This window comes from Typopeltis vanoorti, chromosome 6 (genome assembly GCF_054136105.1).
Source record: "Typopeltis vanoorti isolate ZY-2024b chromosome 6, IOZ_Tvanoo_1.0, whole genome shotgun sequence".
Classification (NCBI taxonomy): Eukaryota; Metazoa; Arthropoda; class Arachnida; order Uropygi; family Thelyphonidae; genus Typopeltis; species Typopeltis vanoorti.
Window position 1 is genome coordinate 55,335,551 of NC_143554.1, and position 19,064 is coordinate 55,354,614.

General features: G+C 34.3%; 1 protein-coding gene across 1 annotated transcript in view; it reads left to right on the forward strand.

Annotated features, from left to right (window-relative positions):
* The window catches only part of LOC150105464 (bifunctional 3'-5' exonuclease/ATP-dependent helicase WRN-like), a 370,108-nt gene that overhangs the window by 54,769 nt on the left and 296,275 nt on the right, over nt 1–19,064 (forward strand). The window contains exons 4-6 of the mRNA XM_090394834.1: nt 141–267; nt 4,819–4,888; nt 12,268–12,335. Of these exons, the coding sequence (XP_090250960.1) occupies nt 141–267; nt 4,819–4,888; nt 12,268–12,335 (265 nt within the window). The remainder of the gene's footprint in view (nt 1–140; nt 268–4,818; nt 4,889–12,267; nt 12,336–19,064) is intronic.

The window sequence follows — 19,064 nt, forward strand, 5'->3', positions numbered from 1 at the left end:
ATGCATTATGGAAATATTTTCCTTACAAATCTGAGGAATAATAAATGATATGAGTAGTCAGTGTGTGTGTGTGTGTATATATATATATATATATATATACACACACACACACACACATTTCTTTTTCCTTTAAAATTCAGGTATGCGAGGAAGCAGAAAAAAGTTTTACCAGCTCAGAAGATGGTGATGAATACAAAAATGATTATGCTCTTGCAAATAAAGTGCCAGAATTAGACCAAGCATTTGATAGCAAAGAATTAGAGTATGGTAAGGTTTCATTGTTGGTTTTATTAAGATTTTGTTGTTATTTTATGGGTACCATTTAAATTTAGGAAATGTATTTTATAGAGGTGTTTTGTAATTTTTAAAAGTTTTTTATTTTTGTTTTCCCTAATACCTCTTAAATTGGTTGATTGAGACAGATGAGTGCAGTATAGTAGAATCAGTAATTATTTGAGGGAGGCTATCATTTCTTTAATGTAGAAATGGTCGCAATATAAACCCTACTTAGATTAACTTCACACTCTTTCATGGTATTAGTGTAATTACTGATCTTTAAAACTAGTTTGTTTCACACATTGTGTACACACACACACACACACACACACACACACACACACACACGAAAAGTAAGTTCACAAAAACATGCAAACCAGTTAATCAAAAACAGAAATGATTTACTATGCAGAAAACAAAAATAACTAATAATCAGATTTAGAATGTTTTTTCAGCTTTATTAAGAAGAAATTTTTGACAGGATGTTAGTAATAATTAATCTTAATCAACATAATACTGTTATAGGATCCTGTACATCCCATTGGGGATACATATCAGGAAATTGATTAATAACTGTATTAGTTAACTCACTGTGTAATGGTCAGATTTCAAAAGTTCTATAATGTTATCTCTTTAGTATAACAGTATTAATATGGTACCTCTATGAAAAACCTTAGGATTCATTGTGGGAAGCCCACTGACTTGCACAATACCTCTTCTTAAAACTCATTTGCTAGCAGTATACTCACCATTTCCACAGGCAGTGTCATTGTTCATTGCATTGTTTGCCACCTAGCAAGCCTAAAAAATCTAGTCCTCACATTTCCATGCTAACCACATTGATACTCATTTTCACAGATAATTCTTTATTCTTTCCCTTCCTCTTATGCACTAAAAAAATTCTCTTATGTCCATCTTATAAAAATCCCTATAGTAGTTTGTTTTACTGATATCCACTGTTTTCTGCTTATCAATCAAGCTGTGGAATCCACAAACCCTTCATTTCTGCTATAGTAAATATTCCTCAGTCCTAGATGCTAATTTTGTTACCAGAATATAAATCAATTGTTATCTAAATCCTCCCTACAATTTCTCTCCCTCCCCCTCCACTACCACAAAACTTAGGCAACCAGTCATCATCCTGAGCCTTATAAATACCTGAGGAATACTTGCCTTTCTCAACATCTTAATAATCCATGTGCTCTTCACAGTATAACTTCTGAAATTCATATACCTGCTGGCTGTAGAGGAGCAGCCTGCAGGTATATAAATGAATAATGTGATTTTGGTCTGCATAGCTAAAATGATATTCATTGTGGTCATTTGCTCATTGTACTACTCTTCAAATCATACTGCAGGATTTCTATTCCTTTGTTTGTAGATTTTTCCTGAGTGCTTTTTACTTGGTTCATCTAAACTTTTCTGAATAGTCTACATCTAAAAATAAGGTTCACCATAAAAATATAGATAGACAACAAACATGCATTTTGTTTGTTTTAAATGGCAAACAATCAGATTGCAACATTCATTGGATGTCTACAAGAAACTGAACCCAATAATGATGGAAATCTTCGTTCCAGTTTACTCCATCAGCCATAGCAAATGTATGGAATTATCACATTAAAAAAATAGGTCTGTACATATTCTGAAAGATGGCACTATTAAAAAGAAAAAATTTAATTTTCTCCTTAACTACTTCCTTCAAAATAGTTACCTAAAAAAGAGATTAAAAAATTATTACTATTTTGATAACATCTATGGAGTCAGACTCATTATGCGAGGCCCACTCAACCAGCAACATGTCTGTCATAATGAGCTTTGAAGTTATTCTACACTACCTACATTCACAATGCACTCTGACAATGCATTCCACTCACTAGCAACTCTCCATAAAAAATTTACTCCTCACACCCTTCTTCGCCACGTCTTTATACAACCTCCAGGGATAGCTTCTTGTCCTTTCCATCTTAACATCCACTCTTTTTTTAATTCCTTCTGTATTAATATAATAGAGTCCCTTAAGCAACTTGAAGGTCTCTATCATATCTCCTATTTTTCCTCCTATCCACCAGCCTCGGCAATCCACATTCCTCAAACGCTCTTAATAACGCAGAGTCCTGATATCACGTTGGTCATTCGTCTTTGGACCCTGTGTAGTGTTTCCACATCACAATGAAAACTAGGTGATGAAATCTGAGCACAATAGTGCATATATGGTCTGATCAGTGTCTTATATAGAGGCACCACCACTTCCTCCTTATTCCTACATGTCAATGTACTTTTTATCATAACAGCAATACAATGTGCAGTCTTTGCAACACTTGTGATATGCCCTTGGAACTTCAATCCACTGTACCATCACTCCAAGATTCCAAACTCATCTGCTTCCTGAAGTACAGCTCCATCAATATAGTACACAGCCTTATTCTCTGTATCTCAAAGTGTAACACCTTACATTTATTAATTATGAAAACTACAACTCCCACTCATTTGTGCAAGCTAAGTCTTCCTGTAGAGAATTAACATAATCCTTTGCATCATGAGCAAACATTTGAAGATCCCCAGTCAATCCACATGAAGTATCATTAACAGATAAGTTAAACAGTAGGAGCCCAAGAACAGAACCATGAAGCATGCCACTGGTCACCTTCCTTTTCTGAGACACTACTCCATCATACACAACTTGCTGGCATCTTTTAGAAAGCCTTCAATCCTTCTAACCAATCTGCTATCTGATCCCATCTTCTGCAACTTATGCACCAGTTTGTCATGTGATAATCTATCAAATGTTTTTGCAAAGTCTAAGGAAATCACTGTATATGAATCTCATTCATATACTGTATATTCAGCACATTCATCACCTTATCATAAAACATAAGCAGATTGCTAAGACAAGCCCTGCCCTTTACAAATCCATGTTGAAAATCATAGAGAATCTTATATCCATCAACCCCATTCTGTATTCTATTTCTAACCAATGTACTGAAAAAATTGCTCATCTTTGCCACAGACATTAGATATAAACACATCTGATATTGACAGTTTTCTCCTGTGTAGTGTATTCTGTCTACTTGCAGTAATGCAATCAAGTGAGACTACCTGTATTTTTAATAATGATGGTATTTTATTAAAAATACAGGTAGTCTCACTTGATTGCATTACTGCAAGTAGACAGAATACACTGATAAAAACCTCATCCTTTATAATTCAGGCATCACAATTAGTTTTGATATCACTTCTCTCTTTACTGATGTACTGACAGAGACCCTTGCCCTGATTATGTCACACTTTTCTCCTAAGTTTTTGAATTATTCAGATACATGTATATGCAGGTTATTTTACATGGAAAGTAAAAATATACAAATAACAGAATAGGGCTGCAACAGAATGCTCCACCCTTAAGCTTTTACTGCTGCAGTTATAAGTGCTTATCACAGCTACACTATGCAGATGATGTTTGCTAGTTTGCACCATGGCCCAGACCAATTATACACACACAAAGACCTTAGGCATATTAGCTACATATCTTTGAAATAGTTTATGATCTTTTTCTGTTTATAGATGAAGACCCACACATACCCTGGAAGATATTTATGTAAGCAGTTACACTATTATTCAACCCAACAGTACTATTATCTACAGGTGACTTGAAATTCCATATTTGGACTATAGAGCAGAAAGATTAGAATTTCTTGATCTAGCCTTAGATATCCACAATTCTAAATGTATGATAGGTCTACTGTCTTTCATGGGTGGAATTGAAAGAAGAAGAAAAAAAAAAAATCCACGTTCAAACTATTGTTCTCAGCTAACAGCTACTTCTCATTTTAATTAAAACTGCATTTGCAGGCATAGACTTCTGTGGCTAATTGGTTCAAAAGATATATTTCGGTGATTACACCACATTTTTTTATTATTCGGTTATATAAAACACTGAAATAATAGTTCCCGACAGTTTCGTAAATCATAGGATTTATATCTTCAGGGGGTAAATAGTATAACTTAAAGTTTAAACAAGAGAATTAATAAATACAAATCATAACCGTCTGGCTATTCATAAAACTCAAATAACAGAATGCAGATATATAACGTTATTGATGTTGAACAATACTGGATGATGTCACGTGTTATTTCAGTGTTTTATATAACTGAATAATAAAAAAATGTGGTGTAATCACCGAAATATATCTTTTAAAACTGCATTGTTTTCACCCCAAATCTACCACTAATATTACTACATGCCAGAGAATGCCAAACATAGAATCTCTTCTTTTGAATCTCTGGCTCACTTTTTTTTTTTTAGCCTATTTTGTCACTTCTTTAGTTGTTGTTATTAAAGATAATTTTTTAAAAATTGTGTTCAGGTAATGCAATAAAACAATTGTCTATATATTCCTTCAGCATAAATTTGTAATATTTATAGTTTTTTAGAACTATGGTTTAATTGCATTTACTACAAATAGTATTATACAATTATAGCTCAGTGTACTCTTTATGAAAAAAATTCCTAATGTGTCTCTTATATTGTTTTTTATATTCAAGGTGCTTCACCACCTACTGAGAATCATTTAAAAATTCTTCGTCAGTACTTTGGGCATGCATCTTTCCGACCGTAAGTAAAATGTTCAGCTTACTCTAAATTTTTTTTTTAATTGAACAACAACAAAAAAAAACATTACATTTATTTGTTTTCTATATCTGAATATTGATTTTTTTATGTCAGTAATGAAGTACTTCAGGACAACTTTTTCTCACTCTCTCTCTCTCTCTATGTGCACACACACACACATCACATCACATCACATCACATATATGTGTATATACCAATATCTTTAATTGACTGCAAATACTGTTTTTAAGGTTGCTATTGGTAGAATTTTTCTCTTCCTCCCCTTCATTTTAGAAGCATTAACTACATTAAGAAAAGAAACTGGTTTAATATTGGTCCTGCACAAAGGCCAACATGGTGAACATCCAGATCTCTTTGTAACATGCCAGTTCTATGTGATGTTTTTTGTATCACATTATTTTATGAAACGAGCAAAATAAATGTCAAGTAACTTCATTTGCCATTGACTCTGAATCGCAGTCACATACCATCCAGTTCACATTTATATAATATTTTTACACCTGTATTTCCATATTTCTCCCATCAGTCATTTTTTGAACCAATTTTTTTTTTCTTTTTATTGTCAAAATCTCTTCCCCATAATCTGGTTGGGGTACCCACCAAGTTTGAGGGTATTTTCTACTAATTCTCTTTCTACAGATTGCTTGGCCTAGTGTGTGTATGTGTGTAACATTGATCTCAGCAGTACTTCTACACTGGAGAAAGAAATTCAAGTGCATAAGGAGGTACAAGAACTATTGCATAAACTGAATATGGATTTGTCAATAGGGACTGTTGGGATATCAGAATGGATGCTAAAGGAGTGTTCATCTGAACTGGCTGTATAATTTTAGTCTCTACACATGGATGATTCCACAGGAATGGAAGGAATATAATCCCATTGCACAAGGGTGGTACAAAGATTGATGTGTCTACCTATCAGTATCTCTGGAGTGGTGGTGAAGATTTTAGAAAAGTTAGTGAAAGATTGCTATGGAAATTAGTTGATAGAGAATACTTTGTAACAAACAGCATAGGTTTGCTAAGGGAATGTCATATTTTTTAGTAACTTGCTCACATTTTATAATGTGACAGTTGAGTTAGACAAAAATAGATACAATGCAATACTTTTGGACTTTGCTAAAAATTTATTTTTAGCAAAGTCCTAAAGCATGGAATACTGTTGCACAAGTTGGAGGATATGAGATTGGATTATTAACTACTAGTTTGGATCATATGCTGATTGACAGATATCAAAAAGTGTATGTGAGTCTAAGATTTAAAGTAAACAGTGGTGTATCATAGAGATCAGTCCATAGTCTTTGATGATGATGATGCAAAGATAGGTAGCATAATCAGGAATGTATCTGATGGATCAGGAATGATGTAAAGATAGGTAGAGTAATCAGGAATGCATTTGATGTAATGAAATGAAGACTTGTGCAATGATTTGAATAAGCTGACATTTTAAAAATTATGGACTTTACCATGTTATAAATAACTATTTTAATATCCTGACGTTTTGACCTTCATATTAAGGTCATCAGAAACACACAACACTTCATAAACATAGTCAAAGACATTACATTAGCAAAAGATGATTTATTAGTCAGTTTTGATATTTCTGCCATCTTTACAAATGTCCCAATCAATGACACAATCCATCTTTTACAGAACAGATTCCCTCCAGATATCACTGTGCTCGTTGCATATGTAGTACGTTCTGGTTATTTTGTATGGCAAAATGCTTTCTACCTACAAAAAGAAGGCACAGCCATGGGCTCGCCATTATCCCTCCCCATTGCTAACTTTTATATGGAACATTTTGAGCAAATGCTCTAGATTTCTCTCCTTTAAAACCCGAAGTCTGGTTTAGATATGTTGACAATGTTCTCACGATCTGGCCTCATGGCTGCCAGTCATTAGACACTTTCCTTAGCCACCTAAACAAACAACACAAATGCATTCAGTTCACAATTGAGATTGCAAAACAGAACACACTTCCGTTTCTAGATACACTTGTCACACATCTTCCTTCTGGCAGTCTTTCCCTCACTGTTTACTGAAAACCGACACATACTGGTCACTATATACACAGAAACTCCTACCACCACCCAACACAAAAACTAGGTGTCATTAATACTCTAAAAAACAGGGCTTTGAAGATCTGCTCGAATGAACAAGCGCTGAAAGATGAATTTAAAGTTATCAGCAATACTTTTCTAAAAAATGGTTACAACCTAAACACTATTAACAAAATTCTCTACAAGACCTCAATAAAAAATAAAGACAAACCAGACTACAATAAAACTATAACCATTCCTTACATTAAAGAGACATCAGATAAAATAAACAGAATACTACAGAAATACAACCTCAAAGCCACCTTTAAACCTATTGCAAAATTAAAAAGCTTATTCAACTCATCCAATAACCGACTCCCTCTGGTGGCCCACCTTGGAGTATACCGTATTTATTGCGCCTGTAATCTACCATATATAGGGGAAACAGGAAGCACAATTCCTTTCAGACAAAAGGAACATAAATGACATGTTAAATATAATAACTATGCTGAAGCTGGCCTTTCTGATCATGCCCTGAACACTTTACATAGAATTGACTGGAAAAGCACCAGTTGTTTACGTCACACCAAAACATGGCATGAATGCAAATTTAAGGAAGCCTGCGAGATTCTTATCAGCCACCCCCAATCTGAACAATAATGATGGTCTAAAATTCCCAAGCATATGGAAGGCACATATTCTCCCCACGGAAACTTTCTCCCTAAGAGTTAACTATAAACAGGACTGTAGATAATCCAGAATCCTAAATCTAATGTAACAGTTGTAATGTTAAAAATAGGACATCATTGTTACTGTAAGAAAACTATCTATAAGAAAGAATGTTTCTCTCATGTTACCTTAAATTCTTAAATAGAATTTAGCTTTGATGTGGTTTCTAAATAATTAATTAATTTGTATTTTTATCTGTTTTTTTTTTTCACTAGAGGTCATGTCAGTAGAATAACCAGTGATTACATCATTGTTTCTTTAGCTTACTGTGTGAAATGTAACTCAGCTTGTCCTTTACAACCGTGTTATAAATAGTTATTTACAACACGGTTGTAAAGCTATAATTTCTAAAATTAATGCTGATCACCGAGCAACACTAAACGAAAGGATTAAATAAGCTGAAATTGTAGGCATGTGAAAATGGCTTTGTGTTCAATGCTAGTAATTGCAAAATAATGCACTTTGTTTTAATGAAATATCCAATGACTTATTATATTGGCAGGAATATGCTAGAAGAAACTGACCAGGCTAGGAATCTTGGAGTTTTAGTAGATAGGAAGTTGAAGTTCAGGAAGCATATAACAAAGACTGCAAATACAACTTAGAGGATAATTGTAATGCTGCAATGAACATTGATGTATAAGAATAAGGAAGTAATTTTGCCTTTATGCAAGGCTTTGGACGCCCTCATGTAATAATTGGAATCGAGTGTAAAGGATATAGTAATTTTAGGAAGGACATAAGAGATACCAGATGAGGGAGAATACTACTAATTAGATCAGATGATTTGTGTTCACTTGGGTAGTAATTCATGAAAATAAAAATGGTAATAATGTTCCATTTAGCAGTGAGTTTGAAGTTATCTGATGTGAAGTTAGGGCTAACAGTATGAAGTGTATGGTTGAGTGTTGCTACAGTGGTTCAACTGCCTAGGATGGTTAAATGCATCACCAAATTATTAATACCCTGATGAATATTCAGCGAGTAATCATTATAAGTGACTTAAATTAATTAAACATTGATTGCATAGAAAATAATTCTCATGAAAGAATGGAGGATTTATTGAACTCTTGCATGGCATCTTTCTCAAGCAGCATTTGAAGCAGGGAATTCAAGATCAAAGTGTATTAAATCTGATCATGGTGTAAGAAGGTACCTACGTTAAGAATGTGACTGTTTTTCTAAATAACTTAGGGAATTGAAACAACGTAGATCCGAATATAAATTAAATAATACTTTAATAGATATTTCCGATATTTCGGCAATGTCTCATTGCCATTTTCTAAAGGAACTTACAAAAGGCAGGAGCACAACAGGCCCTAACAATATAGTAATTGGAAATGAAGATATGAAGCTATCTTTCTCCTAGAAGTCCTGATGGTGCCCTCTGGCGGGCTAAGTAGGCGTTCTTGGCCGTTGGGCTGAAGGTCTGCTGATGTATGTAGGAGAAAGATAGCTTCATATCTTCATTTCCAGTTACTATATTGTTAGGGCCTGTTGTGCTCCTGCCTTTTGTAAGTTCCTTTAGAAAACGGCAATGAGACATTGCCGAAATATCGGAAATATCTATTAAAGTATTATTTAATTTATATTCGGATCTACGTTGTTTCAATTCCCTAAGTTATTTAGAAGTGACTGTTTTGCAACCAGTTAGTGAGAGTAATCATTCTGTATTGTCTTAGAAAGTGCTAACTATATGGATGTTCCAATTAGAACAAGTTACATGCAGAAATACAAAGATGGAAATTATGGCAGACTATGGAGATTGCTATCTTTGGACACATGGTATTAGTTCTTGAATGGGAAGGATGTTGGCAGTGCATGGAAAACTTTGAAAAGGCACTTAACTAGGCATTATCTGAATGTTTTCTAGAGTTCAAAGAACAAATAGGATGGAGTGAAATGGATATACATCCCCATAAAGCGAGAGATCCAAAATATAATGATATGGAAGGACTCTCTTTAAAATACGAGTTTGAGAAGTTATGAAATATGTGAAATGAAGACTAGAAAGTTGAGTATTATATGGAACGCTACATCAGAGTATGAAAAGAAACTTTCTGTGCAAGCTAAAGGCAATGTAAAAGAATTTTATTGTTATGTTGCAGTTAAAATCAAAAATGAATGTTAAAGAATAACTTTAATGATTGCAGATCCTTGTGTTCAAAGCAGATGAGATTGTTCAGATAATGAGTGATCACTTCACTAAGATCTATCAACTTAGTGTATGCGGCACAGTGCTACTACCATGTTGGATGAAGAGATAGAAGTGCATGAGAATGAGGTTCAGGAGCTGTGCATAACCTGGATATGGATTTGGCAATAGGGCCATGTTAAATATCATCACATATGCTAAAGGATTGTTCAGCTAAAATGACTTGGCCCTTGATATGTTTGTATAACATGATTCGGAGCTCAAGAAAGATCCCACTGGAATGGAAACAATGTATGATATACAAGAGTGGTGCAAAAGCTGATGTGTAATTACTGATCTATCAGTTTCTCTGCAGTAGTGGTGAAGATTTTATAGAAATTAGTAAGAACTCGTGTACAGAAATGGGTCATTAGACATGCTATGCTGTACAAGGAATAGCATTTGAATACGAAGAGAGGTCATTTGTTAGCAAATTCTCTTATTTTATCCTTTCTTTTAGGCTTACACGGTGATCCGAATACATTTTTGAAAATTATGGAGACAACTACCATGTTTGAATAAAAACTTTAGTTTAATATAACTAAAATCTACATTTGACGTTATATTGTACAAGAACTTTCTAACCTCAAACTATTTGCTGCACAGATTACCTTACAAACATATTGTTCTCATGTGAGGACAGGTTGTTTTCAAGTTCAATATATGAATATGGTAATAAACATGAACAAATTAAATATTCACACTTCATCTACAAGGTATAACAATATATAAAACCATACTAACCTTTAAAGAAGACTCAAAAAATAAACAAATGGCAGCTTTTCACTTCCTGCTTGATACCACCATGCACTGCAGAGAGATTGGTATTCCTGTTGAAACTCCTGCCATCTGGTGTGGTTTTTAAGAACACTTTGGTCTCCCCAGATGAGGACTACATGCATACAGTAGCACTAAATTATGAATGAATAATTATTATGAGGGAAAATATGTATGTGTTCTCATATGAGGCTCTTATGCATGAAAGGGTTAAGATAAGGTAAGACACTGGTGTGGTGGTCTGTGGCATTGCTTGATGAGTCCTTAATGCTATAGAGGTCTCAGATAATAACAACAATTACTTCCTTATCCTTGTGTTTCTTAACATCCAAGTGACCTTGCTCACTTTTCAGTGTGCCTTGGGAACTTCAACTGCCCATTTATCCAAAAATTCCTAACTTTATCAGTTTTTTGAATTGCATTTCTTCCAGCTTATACAGCCTGTAGTTTTTTCATTCTAAAGTGCATAACTTACATGTTGGGATGTAAGGACTTTTACAAACATCCATGCCATAGTGGGTTCGAACCCACAGCTTGTTGCTTGAAGAGCAGATACATTATTTTTATCCATTATTTTTTTATTTATCCATTTGGTTATCCCATCTGTCAGTTATGTTAGCTTTCATTATAACAAATGTAGTTTGACAAACTAACTTACTCTAACAAACTACAGTGTGACCATGCACAAGTTATTCTGAAACTCTAGCTGCCTGAAAATTGACATTTGGAATCCTACAAAAATTTGTTAAGCCATTCCAGTTTTTGTTGCAGCCATATTCTGGTTACAGCAGGATGACCAGATGGAATTTAATAAAATTTGAGATTTAAGAGGTACACAAGAATGTGCATGTGCTTCAGTTTTAGTTTAAATAATTTTGTAAGACAGATTTGGCAAAATGATTTCAACAGATATTAATAGTTTTGTTTCTGTGTATATGAAATGTTCTTCATCCTGAGAAATAGTTTTCTCTGAGTAGTACATATTATATAGTATTGTTTAAAAATATGTTTGTCTTTGTAGTACTTTTTTTCTATCTTGCATTCAGCAAAAGGTATTCGTCTACCATTGGATTTTTATCTGATTTTATCACCTTTTATGCAGAGCTCATCTACAAGAGGTTTGTCAACCTATAGTATGTTAGTACCGTGGATGGGTGAGGAACTTATTCACATTTGGTTTGAAAAGCTGTGGGTTGCATTTGTGGCAATAGTGGAAATAGTGGAAGTGGAATATGGCAATAGTGGAAGAGATAAATGCAGAAGAGGAGAAATTTGTTCTGTGAGTTTGGAGTTGAATTGTGAGAGAGAGTGCTGGTTAGCTGCTGCATGCATTGATGGATTTGCAAGAGGTTAGGTGTATTCACTTCTGGCACTAGGCATTTACTTTTAAATTTATCTTCAGTTACATTGAGCTTTTATAATACCACTAAAGATTATTTGTGAGATTAGTGATTAATGAATAATTTCACTCTTGCTGTCTTAATAGATAGAGAGAGAGAGAGAGAGAGAGAGAGATACTAATGTTATTGTGATTATTTTGTCTTAGGAAGTTAATGACTTAATGAACATTACAGTTGTGTATGATATACAATTTTTTTTGTGCTTTTTATTGCATTTAGGATGCAGTGGAAGATTATCAGTTCTGCAATGATTGAAAAAAAAGATAATTTAGTCATTATGGCTACAGGTATGTAACAGGAAATGAAAATGAATATCATTTACTTTTATAGATAATATGTTTGTATTTATTCTGTAGTTATAATTTGTATTTACTTTTGTTTTATATATTAAACTTATATATTAAAAAGCACCTGTATGATATAGCTGGTATGATAGAATGCATGCTCCTTAGCTTACAAGATGTGGTTTAAAATCCTGTTCAGACAGGATTTTCTCTTCCTCAGGGAAGAGGAAAATTTTCTAGGTCTAGAAATTTTTTTTTCTAGGTTGCAGTTTGCAACATTAAAGTATGATAGCTGGTGCGTGTAGTATGTGGCCTCTCTCGATGAGTCCCTGACTCCCTGGAGGTCTCTCTTAATAATAATAATAAATTGACATCTATTATCCTTGGTCTACAGTGTGAATTTAAATCATCCTGCAGGATATCATCATCAAATTCCAGATATATACCCTCAAGGGGATGTACAGGATATGATAGTATGACATGAAAAATTTACATCATTACTAACTTCCTATCTATAATTTTCCTCCAAATCAGTCTGTTAAATGTCAAGACTCCAATATTATCAGGTCTTATATTTCTGTCTTCTAAGGTACTTTTTACTGTATCAATCCATCTATATCCTAGTCTTCCTCTGGATCTTTTTTTTTTTTTCTGCTAACCTGGCAGAGAACACTTGTTTTGCTAATCTTTCCTCTCCCATTCTGCGAAAGTGACCATACCACCTGAGATTAGCTCTGTTAATGCATTCCTGGATGCTGATAATATCAAGTTCTTTCCTAATATCCTCATTTTTAATATGATATTTTCATTGCTGCCATCTGTTCATGCCCCTAATCTTTCTCAGGACTCTCATATTTGCAGTCTCTAGTCTTTGATCAAGTGTTTTACTTCTGACCCAGCTCTCAGATCCATAAGTTAAAATTGGTTTAAATACTGTCTTGTATACAGCTAATTTAGTGTTTTGACTTATTTCTCTCTTATTCCATATAAATTTATTCATTTGACTTCCTACCATACCAGCTTTGTTGATTCTGTTGTCTATTTCCATATTTAATTTACCATCTTCACTAAAAATCGTGCCTGAGTAGCTCAAATGTTTTACTTTTTTACTCCATTTACAATGCAGTTGATATTTTCAATGTTTCTGCCTATTTTCATTGTCTTTGTCTTTTTAATACTGACCTTCATACCATATCTATTGCGACAGTTATTCAATTTAGTTAGGGAATCTTGTGACTTGTAGCAGACTTATTTAGAAGTATAACATCATCCATAAAGCAAAGAGCTGAGATTAACACCTCCGATTTTGATATCAGGTTTAATACCACTTTCCTTCATAATGTGATCCATATAGATAATGAATAAAAGAGGGGAAAATATACATCCTTGTCTGACACCAGATTTAACATTAAACCATCTTCCTGTACTTCCTTCAATTCAAACTGCTGACTTACAACTCAAATAAAAACTAAGTATTGCTTGATATAATGCCCCATCGACACCATATAACTGTAGCATATTGAATAGCTTCTCTTTTGGCACCTTGTCATATGCCTTTTCCAAATTGACAAAATACAGATCTTTGTTATATTCCCATGCTTTCTCGACTATCTGTCATAAAGTGAAAATCTGATCCTGACAGCCTCTATTTGGCCTGAATCCAGCTTGTTCTTCACCAAGCTTCTCTTCCACAATCCTTCTCAATCATTTCTCAAGTATACTTGCATATATCTTACCAGGAACACTCAGTAATGAAATGGCTCTGTAAATCTCACTTTCAGTTTTTTCCCTTTTTATATATTGGTACTATGAGAGGTCTACTCCAATCATCTGGAATTCATCCTTCTTGCCACCTTCTTCAGGCCTTCTGAACTATGCAGTGCAGCAACTATATGACTTTTATACCTCCATACTTGAGCATTTCTGGTCAAATATCATCTACTTTTGTTGCCTTTCCACATTTCAGGCTTTTGATAGCTTTTTCTACTTCAAGTATGGATATGTATTCTTGACTGCATACCTGGTCAGTGTTTTTTACCACTGTGCTGTCATCATTGCTTGTTTCATTTAGCAGTTTTTCAAAGTAATTACTCCATACTTCAAGGATATCTTTTTTTTCTCCTGTTTTCATGTCACCTTTATCATCTCTAATTCCTTTTACAGCACTCTTTCCTCCATTTCTGAGCTTCTTCAACAACCTCCAGAATATCTTGCCACCTTCTTGATATTTATTTTCTATGTACTTGCCAAAATCATCCCATGACTTTTGTTTAGCCATTTTTACACAGTGTTTAGCTCTCTTACATTTGTCTCTATATTCTCTGAGAGCACAAGCTGACTTATTTCCCAGAAACTTTTGATATGGTTTATCAAAAACTTCTTTATCTTCTTGTGTCCACTATGGAGTTCTGATTTTTCTATCCTTGCAGACAACCTCACCACATGCCTCTCTGACTGAATCAATCAGTGTTTTCTTCAGGGGCTTGCCACTGAATCTCCAAAGTTTGGTTAGTGCTCTCAAACTCTTTCATTTTTTTTTTTTAATAATATTTGTGTATTTGAGTCTAAAGTGCACATCTGAGAGCTGCTCAACTTTTATTCTCTTTAAAACTTTCTTACATGTTATTCTTTTCAATATGAAATTCAATTTTATCCTGCTCAAGAGTAAATTGTGATCACCTCCAATTTCAAATCCTCTGTATACTCTGGTATCCTGCACCAGTGGGAAAACATCACTATCAACAATAACATAGTCAATGAAACTTTTCTTATTCCTTGCCTCTTCTCTCCATGTGAATTTGTGCACATTTTTATGTTGGAACAATGTGTTAGTAATAACCAGTCCATGTCCTGACCAGAAATCCAACAGGTATTTGCCATTAATATTAGCTTTGCTCTTTTCGCCAAATTTTCCCAAAATATTTTTGTATGTCTGACAATCATTTCCTACTCTGCTATTTAGAACCCCCAACAAGGACCAACTTTTCCTTTTTCATTGTGTCAGTTGCTTTCTCCAAATCCTCAAAAAAATTTCCTCCACTTCTATCTTAGTAGAACCTTCTGGGACAAATAAGTCTCATTGTCCAGTTCCCCACTCTCACCCACATCACCTTACTTGAAACTGCCTGCCATTCAAGAAGATTAGCCTCATATTTGGTGTTGAATACTATGGCTACTCCTTCTTTTCCTTTATTGTCATTGCCTGAATATAACATTTTGTATTTATTGCTCAGAAAGATCTCACCAGTTTTTGTCTTTATTGTTTCAGTCACCCCTATTTTGTCGATCTGGTACTTATCCAATTTCTCAGCTAGCTCCATTTCTTTGCCATTCAGGCTTCTTATGTTGATAGTACCGATCTTGAACTCTGGTGATGTTGAGTTGGGATAAGTTTTAGGATTTGTTCCAGTAGCTGACTTTTTGCTGTTTGCCCTGGTTCCCTGCCGAAAACAACGCGGGGCCTTGTTTAACCGGGTGATGCCCCAGCTCGCATGAAATTCTGTCATGTTGTACCATCATTTGAAATTTTGGTTTAAGCCAATAAGAATACAATTTGGTCAGCTAAATCCGAAATTGTCAGCCCATCCTCGTCCGTTCAGTATCCAGGTAGATACCTAACAGGGCGCACCACGAGGTGAGGATTGGACATTAGGTCATAAGCTCTGGTCGGTTCTCCGCATTCCTTTGAAGGTTATGTGGAGGTCTCCTCTCGTTTAAATAGCTTTGACCCTTAAGCACCCCCCCCCTCCTGCAGGATATCTGTATCATCTATATCAACTGTTGCTTTCCCCAGTTTTACATCATCAGCAAACAACTGAATTGCCCCACTAAAATCATTCCCTATTAATATACAAATTAAAGAGTAGTTGCCCTAGTACAAAACTCTGAGGTACTCCACTCATTCTCCTAGATTCCACTCCACCATATACTATTCTCTGGTATCTCTCAGTCTTTCACTATCCATGTCATTAGCTTCATATCCATTCCCATTTGCTCTAACTTTTATAATAGTTTTCAATGCAGTATTCTATCAAATTCCTTTTAAAGTCTAACAGTATCATTGTATAGCCATTTACCTTTTCTACTATCACTTTGTTATAAAATATGAGTAAATTACAAAGGCAGGACCTACCTTTCAAGAACCATGCTTTCCACCATAGAGTATCACATTCCTATCTGATCATTCCTAGATTTTACTTTCGATCCACTTTTCCAATAATTTAACCACTAATCCTGACATACTACTTGGTTTGTAAATTTCTACTACTTCTGTCTTGGCACCACCTATATATAATGGAAGTGTCTTATCCTCTTTACACTTCCATGCAACCTTGCCAGAGCTGAGCCTTAGATTAAACAGTTTCAGCAAAGTCACTGCCAATCTTGAACATTGCGTAGCACACATGCCATCATGCCATCCAGTCCCACTGTTCTGTTTACATTATGCTGAGCACATACTGTTCATTTACATCAATTCTGACATCAGTCTCTGTCACATCAGAAACTGCAAAATCTCCTGGATGATACACCTTTTCCAAATATCACTCTGCAACTCAACTATTTCTTCTACTTCTGTCACCTTCCTACCATCAGTATTGATTACAGTCATCCTACCATAATCATTCTTCCTCTTAGTTACTAGATAGTGAATTAAACCTATTCTAGCTAATTTTCTCTCCTAATCTGATTTGGCCTTTCTTACTATATTAGTCACCCTTCTTGCCTACATTTATTCCGCTCATGAGTAAGCTGATCATCTTTATATTCTATCCACAATGTTTTCTTCTTTTACAGCTTTGCTTTATGACCACTTCTTATGCACTATTGACATCCATGTTTAGCAACCTCCCTGAACAAGACTGCATACAGACTGCATCCCAGTTGGATGCAGAGTGTTTCCCTTGCCATTAACAGATCACACACTCAAATCCCTGGTCCCCTCCTTGACATTCTGTTTAAGATAATTATCCCTTTGCAACTGTATAAATTCCACTTCCATCTTGCTATGTCCCCATTCCTCCTTTTATTCTGTCCCCTTGAGTAGACTTAATGTGTTAATCTGCCAGTACATGGCATCCCCACTTTCCTGTGGATCCCTGATCTATAGCAGCAATTAACAGTATTTATTGTCCTGTTAGCTTTTATCTTGCACCAGATAGTCTCAAATCTCCATAAATCTGAAGTCCTCCTTAACTTCTGTTTTTGTTGGTTGAAATTCTTCAACTATTGTCAGCTGTTCCCACCTCCTGTCCTATTCCATGTATCTTCCCTTAAAATTCAGTGCTCTTGACATTTTATCCCTTTAACTATATCATTTTCTCCCAACCAGTTTGTGCTGATACCTTTAATTTTTGACTAGCTGACCAATGCTCAAATCTTTTATTCTGATACTTCTGGCATTTGTGTGCATGCAATTCAATATTCCATTGGACACACAAGCTATCCTTGTGTGCAGTGATTACTAACCCATTACGATTTGAAACTGCCTTTTCATTGCATAGTTGTTACACACATTCATTTATACCAGGAATAGTGGAACCCACATTTGGCTACCTGCTTCCTTTCCAGTTTCCCTGATGTTGCACTTCCAACCTCCTCACTGAACAACATTCTCTCCAAATATCATCATCATTATAATGCTAATTACGGGTATAGACCATATTGGTCTGTTCCGGTCTCATTATCCAATCAGTATCATTTTTTGAGGCTTTCCAATTGGCTTATATTTTAGTATTTGTTTAGGATATCGGGTGTTGGCCATTCGGTTTACATGTTCTATTTATTTTTGTTTATAATTGTGTAGTTTTTCTCCTGTTGATTTTGTTTTTAGTTCTTTTAAAATGTCTTCATTCCTTTTTTGGTCTAATAATGTGTATTTTGCAGTTTTTCTCGTAAATCTCATTTCACTTATTTTTATTCTTTGTTTATTGCCCAAATTTCAGTGTCATATAATAATATGGGAACTGCTAAACTATTGTATATTTTCAAGCATGTTTCTTTTTGTACTATATCTGGATTGAGTGTTCTATTTATCAGGCCTATAATCTGTAAAAATTTTGAAGTTTTTAATTTTATGTCTTTTTATCCTTCATATGATATTTCACATTCAAGATACTGAAAGTATTTATCTGTTCTATTATTTTATTATTAATAACTATTTTACTTCTCATTGGAGTTTTCCACAAAATGCCATTGTTTTAGTTTTATCTATGAAAATTTTCATTCCAAACTGTTCTACTATAATGTTTAATTATATATTGCTCTTTGTAAATTGTCTTCCTTATCTGATATTATTACCTGATCATCTGCAAATATTAGTGTATTTATTTTGTTATTCCAGGAAATTTCTATACCTTGATTGTTTAAGGTGTTCCACTGTATTAATACTTCATTAATGTTAATACTGAAAAGTGTTGGAGACAGAGGGCATCCCTGTCTTACTCCTTGGTTTATAGACTGTTTTTCAGACATTTTTTCATTTATTTTTATTTTTATTTCATTATCTTTGTATATATTCAATATTGCATGTAGTAAAATATTAGGTATATTTATTCTTTGTAATATATCAAACAGTATATATCTTTTTACTTTGTCAAATGCTTTTTTGTAATCTATAAACAAAAGATGAGTTTCCAAATTGAATTCTCTTCTTTTTTCTCTAAGTAGTTTTAAACAGAAACATGCATCCATTGTAGAGCAACCTTTTCTAAATCCATTTTCACATTCTAATAT